Source organism: Scomber japonicus, chromosome 13 (assembly GCF_027409825.1).
Source record: "Scomber japonicus isolate fScoJap1 chromosome 13, fScoJap1.pri, whole genome shotgun sequence".
In the NCBI taxonomy this organism is placed as follows: Eukaryota; Metazoa; Chordata; class Actinopteri; order Scombriformes; family Scombridae; genus Scomber; species Scomber japonicus.
The window spans coordinates 22,698,939-22,726,585 of NC_070590.1; the positions used below are offsets into that span (position 1 = coordinate 22,698,939).

The 27,647-nt window shown below is 41.0% G+C and overlaps 1 protein-coding gene across 2 annotated transcripts; it reads right to left on the reverse strand.

The window, feature by feature from the left end:
* fgf11b (fibroblast growth factor 11b) lies at window positions 1–26,991 on the reverse strand. 2 transcript variants are annotated; one of them, XM_053331942.1, is made up of 5 exons: window positions 26,799–26,991; window positions 9,964–10,074; window positions 8,691–8,794; window positions 745–943; window positions 1–137 (listed from the first exon to the last, which is right to left on the reverse strand). In XM_053331942.1, exons 1-5 carry the CDS (start codon window positions 26,989–26,991, stop codon window positions 1–3), a joined length of 744 nt encoding a protein of 247 aa, XP_053187917.1. The 2 variants fall into 2 exon arrangements, with proteins under 2 accessions (XP_053187917.1, XP_053187918.1); XM_053331943.1 differs by lacking the exon at window positions 26,799–26,991 and adding an exon at window positions 13,756–13,768.
* Window positions 26,992–27,647: the final 656 nt, after the last annotated feature.

Genomic DNA, 27,647 nt, shown 5'->3' on the forward strand with positions numbered 1-27,647 from the left:
CTACGAGGCATCAGCCTTGGGAGCTTCTTTCCGTCCATTCTGCAGGGATGGCGAATCTGATGTCTTCACTGTCTTCCGAGGAGGACTCACCGGTTCACTGGCGAGCTCATGTAGCGATGGCTCCTTATACATCGCAACTATGTGACAAAGATAGAAGCTGTTGGTTAATAATTAATACAGTGATGAATAATTGGCATCTAACTGGAAAACAAAATATTAAAGGGGACATATGATGCGCATTTCCAGGTCTATATTTATATTCTGGGGCTCTGCTAGAACATCTCTGCATGATTTACAGTTAAAAAAGAGATTTATTTATTTTATTCTGGCTCTTTATGCGGCACCTCAGTTCAGCCTATGTTTGAAACAGGCCAGTTTTAGCTCGTGTTTCTTTAAGGCCCTCCTCAGAGACTTTTGCAGACTCCGGAGGCATTGTAAACAAACAATAGTAGTAGGATTTCACTTCATTTCACTTCTTTTCCACTTTCTTTACTCAAAATGTCAACTTCTCCAGTACGTCTGCACATGTTAGAGTGGAAATGTGATCCAAAATATGCAAGTAGAGAAATGGACTTTTTCTCTACATACTTTCATCACGTTAACATAGAAATCCATCTGTATAATAATATATAAATGACAGAAATCACTAAAGTATGTTATGTCCCTTTCAAGAGTTTGAATTGCACAAGTAAATAAATTAAATGTTCAGGATAATCGTCGTAGCTCATAAAAAAGAACACCAACCCTCTATAACTTTAGGCAGGAAGTGCGCAGCTCCTTTGGTCTTCTTTACACGGTTGCCCTTCATGACCTGGCCATCACGGTTGATACCGATATACCAGGAGCGACCAGACTGAGTCTGGCGATAGAGCATGGAGGAGTATGTAACGTAGTAGTTCTCAAACACACTCTCCTTGAACCTACACTCTGGAGTGAAGTGCTCCTGGAAATAAATATAAAAAGGGGAAAGGGTGAGGGGTTATATTCATATTAGCAAACGGGAAGACAAGAAAAATAATGTGCAAATGTTGAGAGAAAACTGATATCATTATAAGGCTTTGAACATGAACTCCAGTGCATGTAAGCAAACACTTAAAACGAAAATAACATGGACACAAACAGTGAACTACTTTAATTAGGTGACTTTTTCCTGAGGGGAAAGATGGATAGATATCTGGACTTTATTTAGAAGCATGAATATCCTGGTCCTTGAGGAACAACGATACAAGAATGTATACTACATGTAACATAACATAACACATTCCCAAAGGACAAGAGCAGAGGAGATGAAAAGCAGTGAAACACTGATACCTACAACAATGCAGTAATAAATTAAATCTACTCACATACTGTTTACTACTGTATATATTAATGACTCATTTTGACATCAAACTGCAGTGACTACTTCAGAGTCATTTTGAGTTCAGAAATCCTATCTTACTGAGCCAGAGACATTTAGGAAATTTGTAGGTTTTGGTTTATGAACAAAACCACAAAAAAATACAATATTTGAAATAACGTTTTTGTATGAGGTGTGGCGTCTGTCAAGGAGTATCATGTGTTCTATAGTGTAACGAGTGACTTTATGAATACCTAACTTGTGGCATTAGCAGGTTCTGACTCTGGTTATGTAGGAAAAAATCATAAAATTCATCCCCCTTCATTATCCTAAAGAGAATTATCCATTTAATATAGGCTACTCTCATGTACTGCCAATCATCCATGACTGGCTAAATCTGAATAGCCATTACAAAATCAAATTAGCAAAACTTGGATCCAATCCAACATTTCAGCCAGTCGTTGTAAATGATCGTGTTCCTGCAGCGCTCCCCCTCCCTCTCTGTCCTCGACATAAGGACTACTGAACCCTGCATAATGTTGACTGGTGATATTAAGCAATAGCGACAGATATACATCTCTCTTAGCCTCCATAAGGGTCTCGACAGGGTCCTTCCACTGTCAGAGAGCAAAGCCAATCTGCTGGATTGATTAAGTGAGAGCAGCAGGGCAGAAATGGCTGAGCGGAGAATTTCTCTGAGACAGAAGAGGGCCAGAGGATCACCACTTGGCATCGACGGGCTCTAATAAAGAGCCAAAAGTAGATAGGGAAGGTATAAGAGACCTTCAGTTTCACACTTATCACAGATCATCACCTTTCTCCTTCACAGTCAGGCATCACCCTTTAGCTGAGATGGCAGTTCAGGACTTTGTGCTCTTTCTCCAAACACTCCGGCCCCCGCTGCTCCACCACAGTTTATGCCCGTTTAACGGCCATAAAAGAAAACAAAAAGCTCTTACCCTTAACTCAACAAACTCTACCACTACTATGACCACCGCATCACAGGGCTATTTTAAGATTCTCTGACAGGTTTGATATCTTCTGCTGTGCTAACACAAAGAGGATGGGATCGATAGATGATCCGCTTCATTCATTATTTATCAGGCCAGAGTGCAAGAGGGGTGGGAAGTGCTGGAGACAGACGGGGAAAGGCAGGAGAGACAGGAAAGGAAGATCGCTTAGAGAGGACAGAAGGGTTGCTGGGTAATAAAGGAGATTAAGACGAGAGGGAAATGGAGAGACCTGCTCCTGCGCGACTCCCCCAGGACCAAAGCAAGAATGCTGGGAACGACAAGGGCTCGAGTCGCCAGCACCCCACGATCTAACACGTGCATGCCTCTGGAAAAAGAACCCATCACTCCAGCAAAATACCCTTCAGCTGAACCTCTGAAATGACACCAGTGATAACCCCTCTCCCAAGTCATCCTATAATTACCCTTCATAATCAGTCCCCTGAAACTAGCCTAATGATAGAAGCCACATCTTCTGTATTTCATTCATGTAGTCTCCAAAGGTCTGGATCTCTTCGTGAGAGGAAAAAAGTAGACTTAGAGAGCAGACAAGACAATGAAATGAATGTCCTTTAAAATCCCACCAGAATGTCCAACGTGCCTGTCCACCCTATCTCCGACGCTCACCTTGAGGTCACCCCTAGACCTCAGCAGAGCTGTATAGACCACCTGGGATTTACTCACTGAAGACCGATGTTTGGATGTTACAGTAAAAAGGTGCACATTCTTCAGAGTGATGGGGGTAGAATATTTCCATCTAAATGGCGGGTGCTTGGACTGGAAATTAAATAAAAGTCTCTTTCCTCAACCGCGACTTATCGAGAGACCGGGGGTAGCACTCCCGCTCCACGTGTCTCAAGCCGGAATGAATTTAAATGAAAGCACATGAGAAACGTAATATGTAGCATCCGTGCAGAGAATCTCCAAGATGGGAAGAACCTTTTTATGATGCAGAGCAGCATCCCCACCCCCCGCTCACACATACCCACCTCCTTCTTTATCCCTCGTGTCTGATTACATCTATTCTACCTGCTTCAGGAAGCTTAACTCTCCACACCACCATACACTGGGATTGCACTTAGCACCAAATAAGGACAGTGAAGTACTAATAATACACACTCCAGCGCTCACAGGGCAGAGTCCCCTAAATCTGGCTTCTTTCCCTGCATATTATTAGCATATACGGAGCAAGGGAACAAGAGTTGTGACTAAAAATGATAGCGAAGCCATGAATAATATTTAATATCTTGTTTACTCTCATTTCATCATGCATGCACAAGCGTGAAATCACAACTAATGCCCCTGAAAAATGTATCCCTCTACTTCTGGAATTCAAAACATAATGTTGTAGCATCTCATCATGGCATGCAGTTATTTGCAGTCCCCTGTTTAGACAGCAGGGGTCACAGTGTCATACAGGCTCCCTGCTTCTATTGACTGTTCCATCAGCTCCCAAGGAAATCTATGGGAAGCTGTGAAATCTGCCCAGCTGCAGTAATCCCACCATATTTCCATAGTACTGCATTACTGCTGCAGCGACCCCTCTCACATGATGACAACAACATGGAATGTAAAGCTCATTCACAACAGTCCTCTGTTACGTAGACATTTGCGTTGTAATCTGCGAGCCGGAAGCCACCAGCAGGGTATGTTGCTGATGTGGTTGTCAAGCCAGATGTAGATGCTCTATGACACGCCACGTTACTTAAGTCAATAGGGCATGGACCTGTTTATTAACAGGGGTTTACGGCAGTTTAGACCGTCTAGCACCACACATGTATGGTCTGCCACTAATGCTTTATGATAGCCTGGGGAGGCATGATGCTTTCATGACAAGAGCAGAGTGGATGATAATGTGCAGGGACTCGTGCCTCCGTCGGTGCTGACTGACAGCTAGAAGGCCCCTGTCAATATGATGCAGCCGAGAAAGGGGGAGTGCTAGCTGACATTCCTTGTTCGACCCTCAGTGACAGAGGTGACCGCCTCCACTCCGCCTGATGCCTTTACTTTTAATTTTCTGGGCGACACAGGAAACAAGTCGCGGTCGATTTGTGTTTCATCATCACCGAAGGCATTTCGTATCTTGGCAAATCGCAAGGACCACATTAAGATCTTACTGGCATTGTAATATAGAGAGAGAATTTTGGAAGGAGCGCGCTGGTACAATATACCTTCCCTAAGTGCCCTTAATTGGCTGCCTGGCAAAATGTCTCTCTTTATCATTGCATTTCTGCACTTCATCTCCTTTTTCTTGCCCCGGCCAATTATTCTCCCTGCTACTTTTTCTAATGTCCACATTTTCCCCCCCTGTCCTGTGATAAAAGCGATGCTATCTGGCTGCCGGTGTTGTCCTGCATCTCAATGCAATCCTCCCCTGAAAAGAATAGAAAGGACATAGCTTCTCATCAATAGGTCTCACACTCAATCTCTCTCTCTCTCTCTCTCTCTTTTTTTTTTCTCTCTCTCTCTCTCTTTTTTCTCTCTCTCTCTCTCTCTCTCTCTCTCTCTCTCTCTCTCTCTCTCTCTCTCTCTCTCTCTCTCTCTCTCACTCTTTTGTGTCCCTCACAGGCCTACACAGTCATCACAAAGTACTTCCACAATAGCGTTTTTTTCCCCCCATTGTTGCCCTTAAAGTAAACACAAGCACACATATAAACTACGCTCATTAAAGGTTCCTATACACCGTGTGACTTTGAGCCTGTTCCAGATGGAACTTAAAGATTGTTGGAGAAATGTAATTAAATTTTAGATCAGTCCCAAAATATGGTCCTAAATCCCACTGCAAGACACATCCACCGACATTCATTTTGAGCTTTAATGACCAAAGATGACCAGAAATGTAGGACCAAATTCTCACAATGTGACTGATACTAAAACTTCTAAAAACCTTCCATTGAGAGTAAGGCATGACAGCATTATGGCATATTTTTTATTCTAAATTATTGTTATTTAGATTGTAGCTCCGACAATCTAATGTGCCTCAAAATGTTTATTACAGTCGGACACAGATTGTGACAATTTAGCTTGGTGTGTAGTAGAACTGCAGATATTTGTTGATTAATCGACTAGTTGATTGACAGAAAATTAATCAGCATCTATTTTGATGATGGATTAATCGTTTAGGTCATCTTTGGAACAAAAATGCCACATTTTTGAGTGTCTGAAGTTTAAGAATTTATCTTTGGGATTACGGCTGATGGTCAAATAAAAGAAGCGATTGATAATATCATCCTGGGATATAGAAAAGTTTGAATGACATTTTTTTTTTTTTACAATCTTTTGATGTTCAACAAACCAAACCATTAGTTAGGAAAAATGATTTGTGCATAAAAAAAATCAGTGGAAACACTGATAATTCCAAATATTTTTTGTGCTATAATTGTTTTCTGCTTGGTTGAGGTGGAAAAGTTGTTCAATCAATCAATAACATTTAACCTACCACACACTCCAAATCTGTACAAATATGCATGAAATCACCTTACATTTACAATGTCAGGCATTGGCACAAAAACTGCTTCTTAAAAAATGTGCCTATCAACAGTCATGTCAGTCTCCTTCAACATGAGCTATTCTCCCCCTCTCTCATCGTATGTCTATGAGGAGTTTCCCAGAGCACATAGATTATAAAATGGGGCAGGAATCAACCAAGCTCTATTTTTGTATCAGGATCAGCCATTTCCTGTTGTCACCTACAGGTAAAGAGGTTTATGATTTATGTCTAAGACAAGGCAGCAAAGCACCTCCTTTGCTTTGTAGATCCTGGCCAACAACCTGACCACTATGTGTGCACATGTGATCCAAAGTAAAACTGAGTAATCCCAGAGAATAATAACCATCAGTAAGCAGCACAGGAGGCTGTATAAACAAGGAGATGAGAACGTAGCCGGAAGGAAGCGACTAGTCAGCCTGTCAGTCACCTCGGCTTCTCCAAGAGTGACAGTGATGAGCTTATTTATCATAAATGGAAATGCTCCTTGTCAAATATGAGCATGCACTTAGAGCACAAAGCTATGTATGTAAGGGCCATGCATGCCACCTGCACTCCCCTCTACACCAGCAAATTAGTGTGTTAGACACACTATAGAGAATAATATACGGTCATAAAATCAAATATGCATGATATAATAGAAGAAGACAGCTGTTCTATGGTGTAGCACCTCATTCCTGTACCCTTGTGTCTGTATGTGTGTGTTTGTGTGTGAGAGAGAGACACACACACAGAGAGAGAGAGGAAATTCTCTGAAAGAGGTCAGTGTGGGCTGCAGCACAGCTATTGACTGGTGCTGAGGAAATCCCTTCTTCTCTCTGTTCACAGAGGCAAAGCACCAAAGTCTAATGCATGCTAATCAGGGGCTCAGTAGATAATAGGAGATGGCGTATTTGCCCATAATTCAAGATTGAACTCTCACATGTACAGATGATGCTCTCCCTTCTTTACATCTCATATGCATAAAAGCACTCTTGCATTCACTGCTATTGCACATCATATTTCTCCCAATCTCCACTGAAGCCAACACACAAATTACCACTTAAAATACATATTTATAACATATTTATAGGCACTCACATCACTGTCATTTATTTTTAAGTGTCCAGTAAACTTTGCAATAACTTCCTCTTTGATACTTTATTCATGTCCTACAGATGAGTGTGAGAGATCTCATATATAATGTATATTACATATCCGGCTTAGTATAGGTATTCTGGCCCTAACGACTGCCAAGTCAATGGTGACATGGGCTTTTTTAAAAGTGTTAATGCATACTGAGTTATTTATAGCAACACAATTAACTTTAGTGCTATTGTGCTGTTATCTTAACTGGATGGATAACAACATTAGCCACACAAAGGTGTGTAAGACATAATTTTCCTTTAATAGTCATGTGCAGTATGTAGCCATCTTTTAGTTATTTGACTCTGATCACATGAAAGCAGTTTCATGTTAAAGCAGTGTTACAAGCATGATCCTATATGTGTTATACGGATTGTGCACTCTTGAATACGTCACTAGTGCTGTCCAAGGTGCTGATACTCTTGAGACTTCCCCAGTCCATACAGTGCTACATCACAACCTATATCTCAGTTTTAAGCTGTAGATTTCCTCCACTAGTAAGTTTATCGAATGAATACAATGTACAGCTTATACTGAGTGAATCCCTCACAGCTAATTGGTTGTTCTGATGGGATATTGTAGAGCTTACTGTATGAAAAGCTTTGCTGCATTAACTAGAGTTCCCCATCTGTGTTTTCACCCTCCTGCTACTGCTTCACATATTTCTGCTCCCTTTCTTTTGTAATATGATCTCTTTGGTTGGAAAGTAACCTGGAACTGCTTTGATGCATACAAAAATAAATCAACCACATCTGCATTCTTAAATTTGTCTGCAATTTCTTTGTCAGAATCTCATGTATGTCATCCAATGCAGTAATTGTCCACAGTCAGTATGACAGTGTCCTTGTTAGCATGTAGTTTTGATTGGTCTAAAAAAAATGGCACAGCCTTAGTGACAGCATTTGAAATATGCATAAAAAGTGAACTTTGAAAAGTTGGGGCTGTAAATAGTGCAAAAGTACATATGTAAAAAAAAACTAAAACATCATAACATGCATACCTACCATCATTAAACCACATGTACCTACCCCTCAAGCCAAAATCTGTCTACAGTCCTGTCGCTCAACAGACAGATTCTCCAACAGTCCCTGTCATTTTAAAGTTGTACACCCACTCCATCTCCAATCCTCCCTCCCTGTTTTTTTTTCAACACTGATTGCGAGAACCATGCAGGTAGTGTAACAGGTTGTCACCCTATCTTTCACTCTCCATATCACTGTGTCTCATCTAACACTCTCACTACATTTGTACACCTGCACACACATACACATACACTACTATTAACTATCCTTACTGTCCCTACTACCTCTTCTCATGACACAGCCAATGCTACATCAACTAGCTTCTTGTTTTCTGCTTTCCTTTATATGTTTGATAATGTAGAAAATTGACTTTATCATGCATTGGTAGCATAGCATAGGTGCAAATACATCATTTGTGATGTTTAAGTCTAACATTGTACCATTTTACCCATATTATCCCGAAATAGTGACACTTAAATCCAACCAACAGACAGCTGGACATCTAAATCGAAAATGACAGCAGATGATAATGCCCCCTCCCCTTGATGCTTACTTAGTGAAATCCATATCAGTGACAGTGCTCTATATAGTACATGTAATGACCATACACAGCAAGTACATGAAGCTTATATCCAAATCACTTACAAGCTGAAACCAGAGGTATGATATTTTTAATTTTCAGTGACTGATGTGTAGAGGATACTTACAGAGGTATAGAGGTATCCATCACTATTCATGGCCAGGTACAACCCTGTTTTTGCCCCCTGGATCGCCACAATCCGCAGTCCCACAGGAATCAAGTTGAACTGTGCTAAATTGGGGAATAAGAGGCAAAGTACAACAAAGAAAGGGAGAATTAGAGAGGATTGTGAATTCAAACACTGTAACCACTGAGTTTTTCTCTATCTTCTTTTGTAGCACACTCAATGGCTGCAGTGTTGCTGCTGTGTGCCACATCTCTCTTAAGCCCAAACGCTGTGACCTCTCAGAGTTTATGTTGCGGTAAACACAACACCATGTCACCTTCACTATGCTTTACACTGCCTCTAAACCTTGGATAATAATGGAGATGCTTTGCCGCACCCAATGGAGCTCAGAGCAAACACAAGTGAAGAAAAGACAGCAAAATCGGTAGATACAGTATCCGGGGCTGGTCTCTGAAGCTGTTGACAATAAAAGACTCAGCTCATCAATAAATTATGTAGGTGGCTGAACAAATCAAGTTTTGGAGAGGAAAAAAAGTGCTGTGTTCAGACTGCAATTATAAAAAGTGTCTGAGTTTGGAAGGTCAAAAAGGCAAATACAAATAAATAATGCTAGGAAGAGAACACTGCATAGTTTCTGGGCTAAAAACCAAATTTAGTTTGCTAAAGGTCAGGATGAACATTCACATCATCTCAACACTGGCAGTGTGTCAACTCAGGCAGCCTTGCCTTTAGAGGTTTCTATTATTCTGTACATACTAGCCTAAAACATAAAGTCTTTGCATGTTTCTCTAGACGAGCATGCAAAGACTTTATGTTATAGGCTAGTATGTACAGAACATCTTATTGTTCTGGTACCAGAATTCCATGTTAAAAAAAACAAATACTGAGTTTCAGGTCCAATCAGCATTTCTGCATATGAGCAAGGACGGGAAAGTTGCCGAAGTTTGACAGGCAGTGTGACATGACGCTCAATGAATTTGACAGATGAGCCGGCAAAATCCAAACTTTCGGCTTGACTCTTCAGCCACAGGCACAGTGTGACACCTACTGTGGTTTCATTTAGCTCAGTGCATACAGTACAGCATTAACATAGTCAACAGTAGAAGGTTATGTGTGGTATGAGCCGCTTCTTACTTTTGTTGCACGATTGTGAAAACCGCACCGAATTACAGCATACATGAATTTAGTACAGTGTGGCTTATACAAATTTCCTGTAACTGGTGCTTGAGACTAGACTGTGAAAAATATGATTAAAATTACACAACACACTCACAAAAGGAGCTGCTTTCATCCCTTGTGCTGTCCATGGTGCCGTCGGGCTGCATCTGCAGGTAATAACCATGCTGGCTGTACAGCCGGGTAACAATGCCTTTCAGCTGTGGCTCTGGAAAAGGAACACAGGAAAAACAACATTGCATTAGACGGGCGCCTCCGTCAGAGGTCGAGAGCGAAAATGACATTCAGTGATTTACAGAAGCTAAAAAAAGAAAGGTTAATTAAATATACCGGAGTTTAAAGACACAAACCACCTCCGTTTTTATATATTTAATTGGAATAATTATTAGTTATTCGTTTTTTCACGCTATCAGCAATCTCAGAGTGTCAGTTGGTTGGTCGATCTAGCATTTAGGTCCAGACTGAAATATTTCAGTAACTGTTGCATGGATTGCCTTGTAATATCATGTAGCCATTCATGGTCTCTAGAGGATGACACTTACTGACTTTGGTCATCCCCATCCCACATTATACAATTGACATTACCATTAGACTTTTGGGCTGAAATGGATAATAGTGAGTACAAAAATTCCAACATCTATATTTTGGCCATTAATCTTACATATATAGAATATATACATAAAACATACATTTTTGGTAGTGATCCCTTAAATGTGCCTATCAAACACTTGTGATGAAGATATGTAATGGAAGCTGTGATATTTTACAGTTTAACAATAAACTTAATTGTGGAGATTGACAGCACTGCAGTGAAACAGTAAACCTTCATTTTGATGCGTTAAACTGAGAGTGTCAACAGTGATAATCATACCTTCCAGAAACATCAACATGTTAGCTTTATCATGGTGAGCATGTTAGCATACTGACACCCTCAGACAGCATTCATCATAACATTTTGCAGTGTCAAAATGGTCTACATATCAGACTTGAGAGTTTCATACAGTGTCAGGATAAGGTATGGTTACATGTAATAGATTCTCCTCCTTGGATAAAATAAAAGGACTAACTGCCTCAATAATTATTTTCTCTCATTCCTATTTTTTTAAGTCTTGTAAAAAATAAAAATAAAATAAAAATGTGTTTTGATAATCATTTTGGATTGCCACCAATAGGGAAGATGCAAGAACAGAGATGATTGAACTCTTTAAAGTGTCCTAACATCATAACCATCATGGAGCAACACACAACCTCAAAAATCTTGTAAATACTGTAAAACACTTCAATAATACAGCTATTTATGTAGTGTATTTCTTGTTATAAGGTCTCTATAGACAAGTAGTGAATTGCCTTAGGGACAGTTTTAGATTAAGTCAACTAACACTGGGAATATATAACATACAATGAATGTGAAATTTTGAAGCAGCTTATAATTACACTAAGTGATGAATAAAATGCACGTATAACTATCTCGCTACCACCAGTATATTTAGCAATAGCTAGGGTCATCGGAGGATGAAGTCAAGTGAGAGAGTTAGCCTTTTCTCCCACTAAATAAAAGATATGTGATCAGGAGGCTGGGCGGTGGAGGAGACGAAGAAGTGCGAATAGAGTGGTTGAATGTTTAATGAGAGGAGTCCCTGCAGCCTACTTTGCGTTCATTTAAGAAACAGACCGAGTCTTCGCAGCAGCTCTCAGACATCACCAGTGCCCCCTTCAATTACATGAAGCACTTCTTCATGTTGTCTCCTGAGCTCAGCACCTCGCCCACTTCCACCTGGCTACTTCCAACAGCGAGAAGAACCATGACTTCTGTCTGGTCAGACCCAGCCAACTGACCTGTCTGCTTTCCAATGCAGCTTTAATGTTTATGACAGAGCCTCTGGAGGACTCGGGGCCATCTGGGAGTTCCCCCCTTTCCTCCGTTAAACTCCGCCCATGCCCTCTCACACACTCCCCAGGGAGGGACCGAGGGCACTGCGCAATCTGCCTGTCTCCTTCGGACTAGCGCAAAGAACAAGAGAGTTGCAGAGGGACTATTTCCCAGAGGAAGTGTGCCAGGGTTGAGGCACGAGTGAAATCATGACCTACTCCCATTGTTACACTCATGCATCTGCAGCACTCCCCATCCTCTCTCTTTCAAAGCTGCTTGTCAAAACATTTCAGCGTCTCTACTCCCTGACTTTCTCCTTCTTTCTCCTCTCTTTTCCATTTCATATCCTTTGAGTTATGTACCGCTTTCATCCCACCTAATAACATCGTACATCACCCAATCAGAGAAGGGGGAGTCGTTCATTACTTGTCCCCACAGATGCAGTGAGAGAGAGAGAGAGAGACAGAGAGAGAGAGAGAGAGAGAGAGAGAGAGCAGAGGGACAGCCGTGGAAGTGAGTGAATGAGATGACACTGTCATATCATTAAGAGTGACGGCTGTATGTGCTCCAGAAAAAAGCACATTTAGGCAGGAATTCAATAGACAGCTCATGCAATATGGCTGCAATCAAAACACCCATGCTTGGTGTCAAGGGCACTAAAACTAATGTTTTACTTAATAGAGCTGGCTCTAACTTCAACATCCTCATCCCAACACCGGCGCACAATAAATTCCCCTCTGCTATATGAAAAGTGTGCTCCGAGCAAGAACATAACACTTGTGTTTTACTGCAGCTGTATTCGAGCTGACATAGATGATAAAGCAAAAAACATCTCCTGTGGATTCCTGCCATCCTATTACCATGCAAATAACACAACTTTGAACTATTCACGCCTAAAGTCATATTTTTTTACTGTGTTGTAGATGTTAGTGTGCCCTCACTATATTATTCTGGACATATAGGAAGTGCAGGCAGTCATGTTTTGTTATGGAGACTTAGTGAGAAAACAGAAGTTGTGTGTCGGTAAGTATTATAAATGACTGCAAACTCATCACAAAGCCTCTGCTGTGTGGTTGATTACATTTTAACAAGGCATTGTGGTTTAGAGAGTTGAATCCAAAGGATCTTGATTGTATCTGTAAATGACAATATTTCAATTTCTGAAGCTCTTTTTTGGCTGTAATAGTTCAGTGCAGCAACGAGACTTTTAACAACATGTAAATGAACAAATCTGTGCATAATAACAACACTGACTCGACTCGGCCTCATCAAATGCACTACATCCCCATGCGTATTCTGCCAACTGCTCCTCTCTCGCTGTCTTGACAGCATCTGTGTCTGCATAATACGTGCACTCACACACACTCAGACACACACACTCTTTGTTTTTCTGCCATTGTTGTTAATGTTGCAGTATGTTGGCATTAGGAGTGAATACATCAAGGCTCCAACAAACATGTCACATTGTCGCCTGAGTATAACACGCCCCTTTCATCAAAATAGAAAGTAAAATGGAGTACATCACACAGAACACAAACACACATCCACCAAGGTCGGTTCTGTCTCTTGATGGAGGTACAGGTAGGAAAAAACATCTGTTCTATAAAGACCCAGTATTGAAGTTTGTGTGTACTAATTTGTTAATTCACCATTTACTCAGTGTTTTTTATTTACATGCAGAAACTTTTATAATAATAAGTTGAATTTATATAGTGCCTTTCACAAACCCAAGGACGCTTTATAGAGGGGGGGAAAATCAAAACAAGACTATGCAGAGGAGGATGAAGAGACATGTTCATTGAAAAGAAAAGTACTGATACTTTATTAGTATTAACCTTAATAATAATTAGACCTACTTGCCCACTTCAGCCTACTTTTTTCAAATTTTGTGTCCAAATGTAAGAATACTTTTGTCTAATATGTTGCATTTGTAAAACTAAACGAACAGCAACCAACAAGTCATGCTAGCCAGGTGTAATGATTACTAATTAAGTTTAGGTCATGCTAACAAGAGCTAACCTGGCTCTGTTGATTCCTGTGTTAAGTAGTGGGCTAGTGAGCTATGTGGCTTTCATGTATGTGGAGGTCTGTTGTTCATGGAATTACGTCATATATTGACCCTTGAAACAAACTCCAACCCATTCACAGGGTTCAAATTAGCTGCAGCATGACTGGAGGGAAGCACAGCCAGCTAGCCTCTGCTAGCCTCCCAGCTAGCCGCAGCTCTCCATGTATATCCAACTGAAGCATCAACCTTGGTTTGTTTTTCTAGGTTAAAGTGGGAAGAAGCAGCGGGTCTGTAGGGCAGCACATTGAAGTGGAGCCTGCAGGGGAAGCACTGGGACTGTCAGGGTGAAACAGTCCTTGGAGGGAAGCACAGCCGGGATGAAGGAGAAGAATGAATTGGCTTGTCATATTAGCAGAAATGTTCCTTTCAGGACAATATTTCATTTGAAAGCCTTTATTGGCTGATACAAATGACGTGCCGATATTATTGTGTATCCCTACTCTCACCTACACCAGGAGTACATTCCCTCCCACAGCAAAGCCACTGCTAATGAAGACAACAATAGAATACAAACCATCACTGGTAAACTAAAACTAATGTGGGGTGCAACATTGGAAGTCAATTTTATTGGAAAAATAAAAATTCACCATGGCATATGGCATTCCTTGCTCTTCTATGTGGCCCATCAGTGGTGGTGATAGCAGGTCAGGGCTTTCTGCTCAGAGAGGAGGTCCATCAGTGTGGTCTATATACACTGGCACGCTCCTTGTTTGAGCTATGTTGTCTAACACAGTGCAGGCACAGATTATGTAGCATGCTTGCTGTGGCTCCACACGGAGACGGTTTAAGCAGGCAAATCTGTGCTTGAGTACACGATTGTGGCATTCGATTGTCCCTCTTGTTGTGCTATGGACATTGTTGTACCTCTACTGTGAGTCACAAGTTATGATAGCAAAATAAGTCATCAGCCAGGGTACAAGGAGGTAACCACTACTGCTGAGGTGGATGCAAACTGGAGCAGTCTTATGGAACATGTACAAATTGCTTTCCTTCAAAATGTAGGCATCATGTACAGACCCAGGCCATTGGACAACATAATTGGTGATTATAAGGTCAGCATTTCGCACAAGCTGTTCACTGATAGTGTAGTGGCCCTCTCAATTCACAAACTCCCATTCTATTGAGCTATGAGGTGCTTGAATAAGCATGTGTACCATTGATCACACCAACGTTGGGCATCCTGCCCAATGAGAAAAAATCTCCTTGTTTTCTGGGTTATTTCATCTTCATTTCCAGGGAATTTGACAAATTGATCCAGAAGTGCAAAAGCAGATTCCACTGAATGCAACACACAGCCCATGACACTGCCAGTCCACACATAAGACAGAAGCATCAGCTGTTAGCTGCAAATAAAATGCACTCGCTATTATGTTTTTTTTGTTTGTTTTTTTGTTTTTTTTTAATGAATCAATTTAAACAGAATTATGCAAACAACAACCTCCTGCGGTCTGTTTTCACAAGGTGTAAAACCAGTCTTTTTAGAGTTTAAATGTAATGAGCATATTGGGTACAAAAAATGCTGCATTTTGTCCTGATTAAATGTAGGATTGGATTACCAAATCTGAATCCAAATCTTCAGCATCAGAAATATTTGGGCCTGCTTCTAAATACCAAATTTCCAGATCAGAATGTAATCCAATCCAACCAATATAATCCTTTGAGATCATTTGGAAATACAATACCCAAGGGATTTATATTTCAAACTTTGGAAAGCTCCCACCAGAGCCATAGAAGACATAACACAACTGTTTTCAGAGGATGAAATGGCAAATGGTACATGGACTGTATTTATATAACAGTAGTCTATTTAGCATTGGTCTAGTAGTCTAAGAGGGTGCCATTCTGCGCATCAGGACAAGTTTCCAATCATACACACACACAGATGCCACAGCCTTTGGGAGCAATTTTGGGTCCAGTATCTTGCCCAAGGACATTTTGACATGCAGGAGTTGGGGATCGAATTGCCCATCTTACGATTAGTGGAGCTTTACCTCCTGAGCCATAGCCTCCCCAGTAGTTCTGCTTGTGGCATGTAGACTGAACTTCAGGAGTAAAATCAGTGGAGTGCCCCTTTACAAAAAAACATAGTTATACATATTGGGAATTATGCATACATACATATTCCCAAAATGTCAAACTACTCCTTTAATGCTTTGTTTTCAAGCCACGGTCGAGTGAGCACATGTCACTGGGCCCTGGAGAAGTATGCTGACAGACAGTGACACACTGTGACAGCAGTCTACCTCTGGTTGGATTAGATAAACACACAGAGTTGTTTACATGTGCAAAAAGCCCGTATTTGTGTCATGAGGATGCGTAGCATGCACATGTAGCCTCTACTGCTCCACAGGGGTAAACAGAGAAGATAACTCGGAAAGCTACTGACTCAAAGGTCGTGTTCAGTGATTTGGGTATGTTGGGGCATACTTGTATTCAGAGCTTATTTTATGTGGCAGCGGGCCAAAAGAAGTTATAGTTTTATAATAGTGTAACCCAAACGAATGTAATGTTTGAAGTGTACACAGATGGGCTGTGTAAAACAGGACATGCCGTTTATATTACTGTAAATGCTCAACAATTTAGAAGAGCCCTGGTGGTTTGCCATCAAAATCTATGTGACGCATCAATGGAGTCCCCCTAAAGGGATTGAATATGAGGCCATGATCCAAGACGGCCTGTATGACAGATTCACAGAGTGACACTGTCCACACGAGATGCTTGAAGGCACCATAAATATCATATTCATACCAGTGGTTCAATGCTAGAATAGGGAGTAGGTTGCCACTGAAGCTAAACTTGCTGTTTACCAGGTGAAGCATGGGATGTTTAACTTTTTGCATGAACAGGCTCAGGATCCACTGTGAGAAAAGTTTTATATTCTACTCAAGTTTTCTGTAATCAACTGTGACCACACTAAAAAATGGATCAAAAATCTTTGAACCAATAGAGACTGCTCATAATTATGATTAATCCCACCATATGTGTCCTATCCAGCATGAAACAGTGGCAGAGATAATGGCGCATCCCTCTCCTGTAGTTATTAGAACAGCAGGGACCACACATCTACATCTGCTTGCTTGCTTTCGCTTAAACATGCCAGAAACACAATTTGCAGCCTCAACCGTTGCCCGGGTGTTTCCCACAGAGAGGAGGTCACGTGACTACATTCATCACTCCTGGGATACGTGTGGACTTGAGTGACAGAAAACATTTGCTGATCCAGGTCAGTGGAGTGTGGGTCAAAGAGAGCTCCCTGTCTTGTTTATGTACATCAGCGGCACAGGTGTTGTCAGCGCACCCGACAACATGTCGACTCATCAGCAGGCCCACTTCCAAGTGACCTCTCCACACATGAGCAGGAATTTGACTTGCAGTTGACAAATAGGATGAGTGCCTGAAGGGAGGAAGATTTTTAAAAATATTGTACATACAATACAGTAAATCAAACTTTATCTAATCCGCCAGTGAAAATTGACCCAAAAAAAATAGTAAAAGTATGAGAGACTAATTTGCGAGAGCACTTTGTTTATTAAATTGGGTTTGCCTCTAATCCCAGCAGTAACCACTGTGCGGACTACACAGGGAAGCCCCTCATCAATTTACATTCAGCACTGATAATCATTTTGAAAACCACCTGGGGGGAAAACGGAGCCTAGTCCTAACAGTACAACCATTCAGACAGCAATTATGTGTGTCTGTATAAATGAGTTCAATGCACATAAGAACCCAAGGTAATCACTTCATGCATCACCACTGCCATCAAGGACACTTATAGCCTTTGCTGCAGTGTAATTGCTCTGGAAAAAAAAGAAAAAACAAGCAGCGGTTGAGGTTTATCGCTAATCAGGGGTAGTGTATGGCTCGGTGTTGGTTATCATTACACTAATGTATTTATCTGGCTTGATTTGAGCTCGGTATGTGGCTCTCCGGTATCCTCCTAGCCGAGCTCTTCTTGATAAGGTTGGAGGTAATTACTGGGGGCCTGCATGACTGAGCAGCCAAGGGCATTTCTTTTTTCTGCTCTGACCGAACCAAACAACAGGGGTTTTCCTCGGCTTATATTTTCAGGACTCCCTGACTCTCCCCTCCCTTCTTATCATGCTTTTCTTTCACTTCTAGCAGCTCTCTCTACATCTTCCCCTCACACCCTCTGCATACAAGCATGCATGTGCATAGTATGTGCTGCATATGTGCGAGAGAGAGCGAGTCTCTCTCTTGTGTAGTGTTTGATTCTGCTTCTAATAAAAGGAGAACATGGTTGCTTCTTTTTTCTCTCTCTCTCTTCCATTTCTAAAGTGGGCCATGAGCGCTACAGTGCTGCTAGTAATTATCAACCTTGTGGGAGGATAGAGGGGAAGAAATTGAGAGGAGCAAGGGAAGAATAGAGTCATGAAAGCCAGTTAACAACATGGAGGCGAGACCGAAGAATGTTTGTCCAGAAATAAGAGTGGGGAGAGGGGAAAGCATGGACGCGAGGAAGAGAAAAGGGCAATGATGGAACGATAGAGAGACACAAGGATACAGAGTGTGACAAGCGAGAGAGGGAGGGAGAAGAGATACGGGAAGACAGGTTGGAGAGAAAAAAAAAGATGTTTGTAGGGGAGGTAGAAGAGGGATAGCAGGAAGAGGGCGAGGTTAAAGAAGGAATAGGAATGAATGAGGTGTATCACATCACCTGCAAGTGCCAACAATGCAGTGGCGGTTTTTGCTATGGGCAATGTGGGCAACCGCCCAGGGCGCAATCTACTTGGGGGCGCACAAGCGCTCTCAAAAAAAAAAGGAAAAAAAAGTCCGTCCTCAAAAAAAGAAAAGCGCGCCCTCAAAAAAAAATCGCCAGTTTTCTAGACTAATACCGCTCATTTCCACATCAAGTTGGTGCAGTGGGCAATGGGGCGCCCCTACTATCACGTCAACTTGCTGCGGAGAGTCATGTATACAGGTTGTGTGTGTCAGAAGAAAAGGCAAAGGGGGCGGGGGATCAACTTGCGACTGCAGAGGCTGTGAGCAGGTTGTGAGTGAGTCTCACTCTCAGAGGAAAAGCAAAGGGGGGGGGGGGCGGGTAGACTGACCTGTGATGATTATGATCCCAGGCCACACAACACAAACTGCTGCTTCCAAATAAATAGTAATACATTTATAAAATTAATACACCCGTTATAGCTACATGTAAGTTATTGGAAAATGCAATAAATAAATAACTTTACACCTGCACTTTCATGTCGTCAAGCACTCCCTGATAGCAATCTAATCACCCACAAAACATTTTAATGCCAGTTGTAAAAAGGGTAAAAGTCTGTCAGATTACGTTAATTATTAGTATTTTTCATTTATTTATTTTATTTTATTCATTTGTATGATGACGGATGTGTGTAATGTACTTTGGTGTTTACATACTATTTTCATTTATTTATCTTATTTTTTGTGTGATGAAGGATTTGTGGGGAGGGGCGCCGATAGTCGGTCCGCCCAGGGCGCAAAAGTAGCCAGAACCGCCTCTGCAACAATGGCCTCTTCATTTAAATTCAAGGCTTCATAAATCATTTTGCGTGACAATGGCGGCAGTTAACGCAAGTGAGACAGAGTTATTGCAGCTTATTAATGGTGCTGACAAGAGCATGTCAAACAAGAGCAGAAGCAAATAGGACTCACACCACTTCCCCCTGACACACATTCAATATTCGTGTGTGCTTCATTAGTGTTATGACGGGCACATATCAGTGACAGTTAACAACATGCTCAGCACCAGGGGGACTCAGAGTGATGAGGTTCAGCATACAGCTTTGCTCAGTAACATTATAGCTCCAAATGTTTTTTCTGGTCAGGTTGACTTGACTGTGCTTTCACATGGGACACATTGAAAAAAAAATGTAGAAAATAGAGGCACGAGAGGAAGGCCACTGAGCCGAACAGCTGCCACACACATCTTACCTATCTTTTTTTCCCATGGACCCTCCAGCAAGGACACAAATAGGCACTTTAATATATGCAGAACAAACAAACACAAACATTCCCCTGCACTCCCACAGGGGTCCGGACCTCTGTCAGAGCGTGTGATGATCACACGAGTAAACAAGCAACTTAGATGAACAGCACTCCAACGGACAACAAAGCCTTCCCAATTTGAACTCAAAGATTGATTCGCCCGCCGAAACATTGAAACGCACACTTACACTGCGCTCCGTTCCACCACAGAAAAAAAAAAGCTGTCAGTAGAGGCGCTTTGGAGCAGCTTGGCATGGGGCGAGAGGAGGGAATCCATTGTAGATTTCAGCCAAACATCATCTGAGATTAAGTGTAGCTGACACAGTTTCAATGTGCACACAGCTTCATTTAAATAGAAGAGCACAGACAGATATGCACATATTTATGCTTGAACAAATGCGAGCATGCATGCCAGTGAGCAAAACATAAACCATTTGAACGCTGTCATGAGACAGAGTGTAATAATTTGATTTTCATAGTATCTTCTTAAATACACATGTGCATAATGTCTGCACATGTGCACACACAGACACTCATTTGCACAACAGTGTAGACATAGTTTCTGTCGGAGTTGGTTCTCTTGCAGGACATCTCCCTCCTTCTTCTCACACTTTCCCTCCTCTCGTCTTCTCATCATTACCTCTACACGTGTCCTCCATCCTCACTGTGTTTCTCTCGTTAGAGGTAAATTCAATCTGTCTTTGTCAGGTTTAATCAAAGCAGCCACACATTCAGTTTAGCAGGTGTGTGTGTGTGTGTGTGTGTGTGTGGGAGGTTAAGGTGCGCCATCAGGACGACAGGAAACAAAAGGGTGTTATTCGTAAAACACATCGCTCAGCCGCCTCACTTTGAATAAGACTTAAGGCCATTGTCAACAGTCTCTCCAGGGCTGAATATCTTCTCTGCTCACAAGCCAACTCTAAATACTGACTGCAGTAATACTTGCAGAGAAAGACCCTGATCCCCCTGATCCCATCATCTCCTTTGACTTCATTTTTTTTTGCTGAGTATTGAAGGAGCTTCGGTGACCCAGACAACATAAAGTTAGATAAACCTTCAAAATTAAAATAAATACATAAATAAATCCCTTAATCTCTTTATATAAGAAACCCTAAAAGATTAGAGCTGGAAACATTGTTATTTCATTGTGGTTTTTAATCGTCTTGGATAAAATTGAATTAACCAGATCACCTATTCCTGCACATGAACAGCTGCATCCCAGTGCTCGTCATTTGACACTATTTGGAACCACCATTTAGCCCCCCCCCCCCCCCCCCCCCCCAAACACAATGAAATGAGTGTTGTTCAAAGCTGAAAATCCCCCAGAAATTGGTGGGATGACCTCCACAGCAATCAAACCACTAATCTTTTTTTTCTTATCTAGATTCAGAGAAACAGAAAGCTGCTGTTGTTTGGAGTAGACTGAATTTGTGGTTATGAAACCTCAATTTCAGTACTGAGATCAAATGTATCCTTTTTTATTCATTATCTGTCTCTGAGAGAAGTGGTGGGGGGGTGGGGGGGGGGGGTAATGTTTCGGCACTCAAAAGGCTAGTTGAAGATTAGGGAAAGACTGCAACCTTGTTTGCATAACATTTTTACTTTATCAATATTTAACCAAAACCTCAGACTTCTCCTTAACCCACAACACAGTGCTTTTGTTGCCTAAACACAACCACACAACCATGAGTTAAGATGCCAACTTCAATCTCTGGCGTCAAAGTCCGTCACTCACCCCCCCCCCCCCAAAACCTCCCCACATGTGGTACAAAAATGCAGCTTTTTTCCTACTCTTGAGACAACATAGCCATCCACATAATCCAGGCTGTAATTGCGCTTCCTTCAATAAATATCCAGCAGATCTAATTAGTATTATATAAATGTAATTTCCAGGAAAACAGGCTGTTTATTAGAGCATCTGCAAGTTGTGCAACTGTGACCACCCTCTACTTTAACCAAATAAAACAACCGCTGCATTCATTAGAAGAGAAACGCCTCAGCTGTAAATGAAAAACAACCAAACGCTAGAGACAGAGAGTATTAAACAAGAGGGGAACTTCATATCTGAAGGAGAATGTTTTTGCTGTGACAGTTAATATCCAGCCCCATGGTTTCCCATTGCATCTTCTTCTCCACACACTGCCTCTATGACAGGCAGATTCACAGCTCTTTTCAGTTCCGCCCACCTTCCCTTTAATCTCCACTGCTATCTCTCCCCACTTCTCTTCCTGCATGTTTGATTACCTCTTTATCTATGTCCACCCCCGACATTGCCATCCACCTCCACCTTTTGACACAATTTTCTCTCACATCAGTAACATCTTCACTTTTTTCTCTTTCAGCTGCTGTTTACCTTTCGCAGACTCGCCCTCCCTCCCTCCATCCCTCTCCCCTCCTCCCCACTCCCTCTCTGTCTCTTTCTCTTTCACTCTGTCTCTCTTTCTGACCCCTGTCACAGTCAGTAAAGTTCTGATGAGAAGCTACCTAACACTGCATTGTCTGATCAGGTGTTGTTGAGTAAGCGAGTTTGTGGGCCCTGATCTCTTGGGGTCAGCTTAATGCTATCCTCTGCTGGATCTCTCCTTGTAACCCGGTCTGCTGCTCGCCAGCCGGGGCCTACATTTGTGCTCCTACTGTCGGCTGGCTTCCTCGGTTGCTTACTCTGACAACATACTACAGTGTACCTCCATGCCAACAGCCCGTTCTCTGTTCCAAGATGTCCAGGTCTGCACTATATTTGCACACATTCATTTCTAACGACTCAGGTAGTAATATTGCTATTTTTAACCTATATTTGTATTTCTGTACTATTATTATTGTTAAGTCTAGTGGCATTTCTTTTAATTCCTTTAGATCCGGCTGATTTTTTTATTTCTGCTTTGTGTTTTTTTTTTTTTTTTTTTTTCAGGTCTGTGCTAACTCGTGTTGCGAAGATCATGTGATCTAACTTCGAGAAAGGTACCAAAGGTGAAACACGGGGGCAGGCAGTTCGATATCCCTCCCTTTTCAAGTCAGATTCCACCTTGAACAATCTAAGAGGGTGAATATTGATTAATCGCTATACATTAATGAGCCGAATTGATCTGAAAAGAGGTCAGCAATGCAGATCACTGACTGTGTGAGACTTTTTTTCCCCATTGGTCAAGGCAGTGCTTGAAAGGGTCTCTTGGGTATTAAGGGACTTTTGCAGCAACACTTCAAGGAGGGTGATGAAGAGCGAAGAGGCAGGTAAAACCAAGCAGATGCTGGGGGTTTGGCATGGTTCTCATCCAGTGTGAGATTGGTGCCACATGTGTATAAGCAGCAGGTTTTATGTCGGTCCCTATCATCTCAGTCGCCCATTGCTTTATGGCAGTAGTAAATATAGCTTATGTGTATTGGTGTGATGCTAATATGACAGCTGAGAAAAAGTCTCCTCTCAAAAGAAACTGCTGGTAGAGAATCTACAGAGCCCAGTGATGGCTGTGTGAAGAAAATGTGTTTCTCCGTGACAAGGTATTAACTTGTACAAATGACAAACTATTATGTGCACATGTTATAAAAAAAATGCACTTGTACTGCATTAATGTGGAAGCTTAATCTCTCATCTCTAAGCCTTTTTCCAAGGAACTTTTTAAAGTATACATATATAAAAGGAGTGCTAGTTAAAAGTTTAGACACACCTTCCCATTCATTTGAATGAGAAAGTCTGCTCAAACTTTTGACTGCTATTGTTGAAATGCCAAATCCTTGAACATACTACATAAAGGTCAATACACTACTTAAATAAAGCAGATTTTTCTTAGTCCTCAATTTGAGTAGTAGCACTCATTACCTGCAGGTGGTGCAAGTATTAAATCTGCAGTAGGTATATTCTCACCTACTCTGCCTGTAGGTGGCGACATTGGCAGGTTTACATCTGGAGGTCTAAACTGCTGCTGCAGGTGAGCGCAATAGAAAAGGTCTGAAGAGCTCCCTCTGGTGGAGAAGCCGGGGCCAACTAAGTGTCAATAACCATGTAGTGAGTTGGTGAGGCAGTTCAGCTTGGCATCTAAATGTTTTGCTCCATCTTTTGTTCGCATGTAATACTGTTGGTGGCTTTTAAATTGTGTTTACCAATTACCATTCACCATTTAAATAAGCCATTTTTGTGGCATGGCTCTAAGATGATAATGTCTGTCAGTCTACCATTTTGATTCAGACTGAAATGTCTATCTATATAACAATTATTGGAAGGATAAAGATTCATTTTTGATATTTACAGTCACCAGAGCATAAATGGTAGTTACTTTGTTGATCCCTTAACTTTTTCTAAAGCGCCATCATCAGGACCAATTGTGAATTTGTCCAATACTTTGGCTTATGACCAAATACCTGCAAAGCTAATAACAGTCCCATCAACCTCAGCTGTACATTACAAACACGGTGAACGTGGTAAAACATTATACCAGCAACATGATGATTCATTGTGAGAATGTTGCTAGTTTTAGCATTTGACCCAGCCTGACAGAACAAACAGCATGCCTGTAGACTTCCATGAATTCGTAAACAAGTGCATAAAGATGCAATTCATTGAGATACATAAGCTCTTTAACCTATTAAAGAACCACAAGAACATACTTTCCAGACCTCTTTCCTTCACCACATAGGCAAACATGGGTGCATGCACAGAACCACAAGACCAATATGCACATTAACGAAAAAGAGAACCCAAATGTCTCTAAATATCTATGTCATTACAAACCCCAAAATAGCCAATGGGGTATCTCTGAACAAGATATTGATAATATTCATGCAATCATAATGATAACTGTAACTGTGAGCAAACAGCCTTTTCATTCATGTCCACGATGAACCCCTTTGCCACTGCAACAGCAGATGAACATCTGGTATTATTATGTAAACAACTTACAGCCAGTTTCATTTCAAAAACAGGGATTGTCCAGGCCACACAGAACAGATGCAAAATAATGGCTCCAATTCACATTTTCTAAGAAATAAAGCTGCAATATTACAGTATGGTTTTATTCTTACATCACATCTGCTAAGTCTGAAAATTGGGCTGCTCTGTTAGTAACACAGGCTGTATCATTGAAATTGATGTGATTTGATGTGATCCAGTGCATTCACCACTGATGCAGAAGCTATTCCCCTTTAATGACATAAGTACTTCAATATATCAAGCCCTTTTAAATGGAAGTATTTTCTTTCACTTAACAATACAATAAATGCTGCCAAACAAACTGTCAAGACTTTAAATGCTCATCTCCAGACACATTTCAGATGATCAGGTTTTGAAATTTGAAGCTTTCTGCTATTTACAGTATATACCATATCATATCCACAGTACATCAGTGTTTGGGCCATGGGGTGGACTTCAAAGTTTCTGAATTACAGTGCTGTTTGAAGCATGGCAGGCATATGTGAACACAGTAGTGCAGAATGAAATGAAAGTCCTCATCAAGCACATAGCACAGCTCATCGCTCATCATTCTCACGTTCAATATGCTTAGATGCAGTTTTTAGCTCCGGGAGGGGTGGGGAGAGTAAAAAAAAACTCTCTCATAATTCACAGTTTCTTCCCCAATCAACCACAAAAGTATGTGGCCTCTTTATGATGTTTGTTCAGCGACATTTCTGTATTATGCATAATTTAACTACTACACTTACTAATTGTGCATGAATAAGGCAAAACCTTTCTCAGTCATGAATTAAATAATTCAGCAGTCTATCAGGTCACACCAAAGGAGAGAAGAATACTCCAGAATAATATTGAATAAATTACATTATTCTCTTTCTTAAATGAATGCAGTAGCACATTTAAGAAAAGAGCAATTATAGGAAAAATACATAAAGGTTTAATGTCAAGAATTTCAACAGTAAAGCCAACATAATGTTGAATGCCTTGTTTTCTAACTCAAACATAGCAAGATGTTGTATAATTTATGAATAGTGATATTTAACACCTACAAAAACAACATCAAGGAGATTGTGTAATTTTAAGTTTACTTGTAACACATTTGTCTTCTCCATTGACAAGTTGCACATTGGTAAGAGAGAGGGTGATGTTGGCACCACATCACATAATTCTCCATTCAGAGACTCAGTGTTGAAGCTCTGTTTTCAAAGAGACGGTACATCAGAGAACCTGACAGAGAAACTCAGCACAGGGAATTTTTTCTTTTCTTTTTTACCCAGATTTTCTTGTGTTGCAGGTGTGCATGTCAATAGATCATCACTGGAAGATTTAACATCACCTTCTGAAATGTTTACATACATGAAGCTAAAGTCATACTACTGTAATTTGGATTATTACAACCAAATTTCTCAATTTCTAAATCAAAATCTCAATCAACCAATCAACCTTTCCTTTCATTGAGTGTGTTAGTGTGTCACTCACATGTGAACGCTGCATAAATTCAATTCATACCTTCAAATCAGAAATCCCAACTTCTACACGAGTAGCATTAAAGGAGATTTGTATCTTTCAAGTTGGCTATCTAATAATTGTTCCACTGCATTACACCACTCTTTGTTGTGTAACTGAATGCAATATATACCAAGTAAAATGTGTGATTACTGTGTGAAGCTGTGTGATTAAACTGCAAATTAAGCTGCAAACAATCCAAATTAGCTAGCTGTCATACTGTGGGACTCCTTGCTCCTGATGGGAAAGTATATTGATACAATGTTGATGTGCTGTGTTGTTTGCGCAGGATTTAAAAGAGGACTGAATATATTGCAAAGTAGCACCCTGGCAGCTTTTTGATTATCTAAATAAACCTATGGGAACCTTTTCCAAATGGATCTAATTAGAGTATTTGTCTTTATACTTACATAAAAATACAAACTGAAATTAGAAAATCTGACATCATGACAGCAAATGGAATGATTTTATTAATTCATTTATATTTAATTACAAAAAAATTAACTCAATTTCAGTTGTATTTGTTTTATTTCTGGCAAAATATCCCAACATATGAGGGAGAAAAGGAACAAGCCAAGAAAGATGTAAACGATAGCAGTGACTCACCTGGTCTTTTTTCGTTTCGACCTTTTCGACCCCCACATAGTCGTACTTTGGAGATCAGGACCAGGATCTGTTTCTGGCACAAGGACTTGTTGCTCTTAGGACAGGGCTTGCGCTTGTTGGCTACCGGTCGGTTGGCTTGGTCGTCCTTGACCGCCCGTTTCTGTCTGATGAGAGAGCTGGCGAGAGCTGCCATCTTCCCCCCCTCTCACCTTTGGGAGGGGGGTGTCTTCCTTCCCAATGCTCCCTTTGCTGGTTTGGCTTTTGCTTTTTTTCCTCAAAAAAAAAAAGAACTAGAGTAGGACGGACGTTTAAGAGAAGCCCCCACACGGGAGTTTGGACGTCTAAGTGGGTTAACAGGGAAGAGTTTAGTTTGAGGGTTCCCTTGGAGAGGGAAGAAATGGGAGAGATGCAAGTTCACCTGCAGTCCAATATAAAGTCTCCACTCTGACAAAAACAATGAAAATCTGACACTAACAGAGCACACAAAAAAAGTGCCACAGTCACATATTCAGTTGTAAAAAGAACAGAAAGACCAAGGTTACACTGACTTTAAAAGGGGAAGGTAGAGACATATTTTTACCCCTCTTCCCCACTCATCTTTCACATCAAAATGTCTCTCAATAACCAAGTTCAAAATGTTATATTGCAAAATAACTAACCTACTTTGAATAGACAATACCAAAGAGAAGAAGCTCAAATTATTTTACATATAAAAACACTTTTACTGAAGAAAAGTGGAATCATTTTGAATGCTAGGAATCTCTTAAAAATGCAAGAAAGATCAAACTGTTTGTCACCATTTGTGTAGTCCACGGAGGTCCAACTTTGCCTCCCATTTAAATGTGGCAG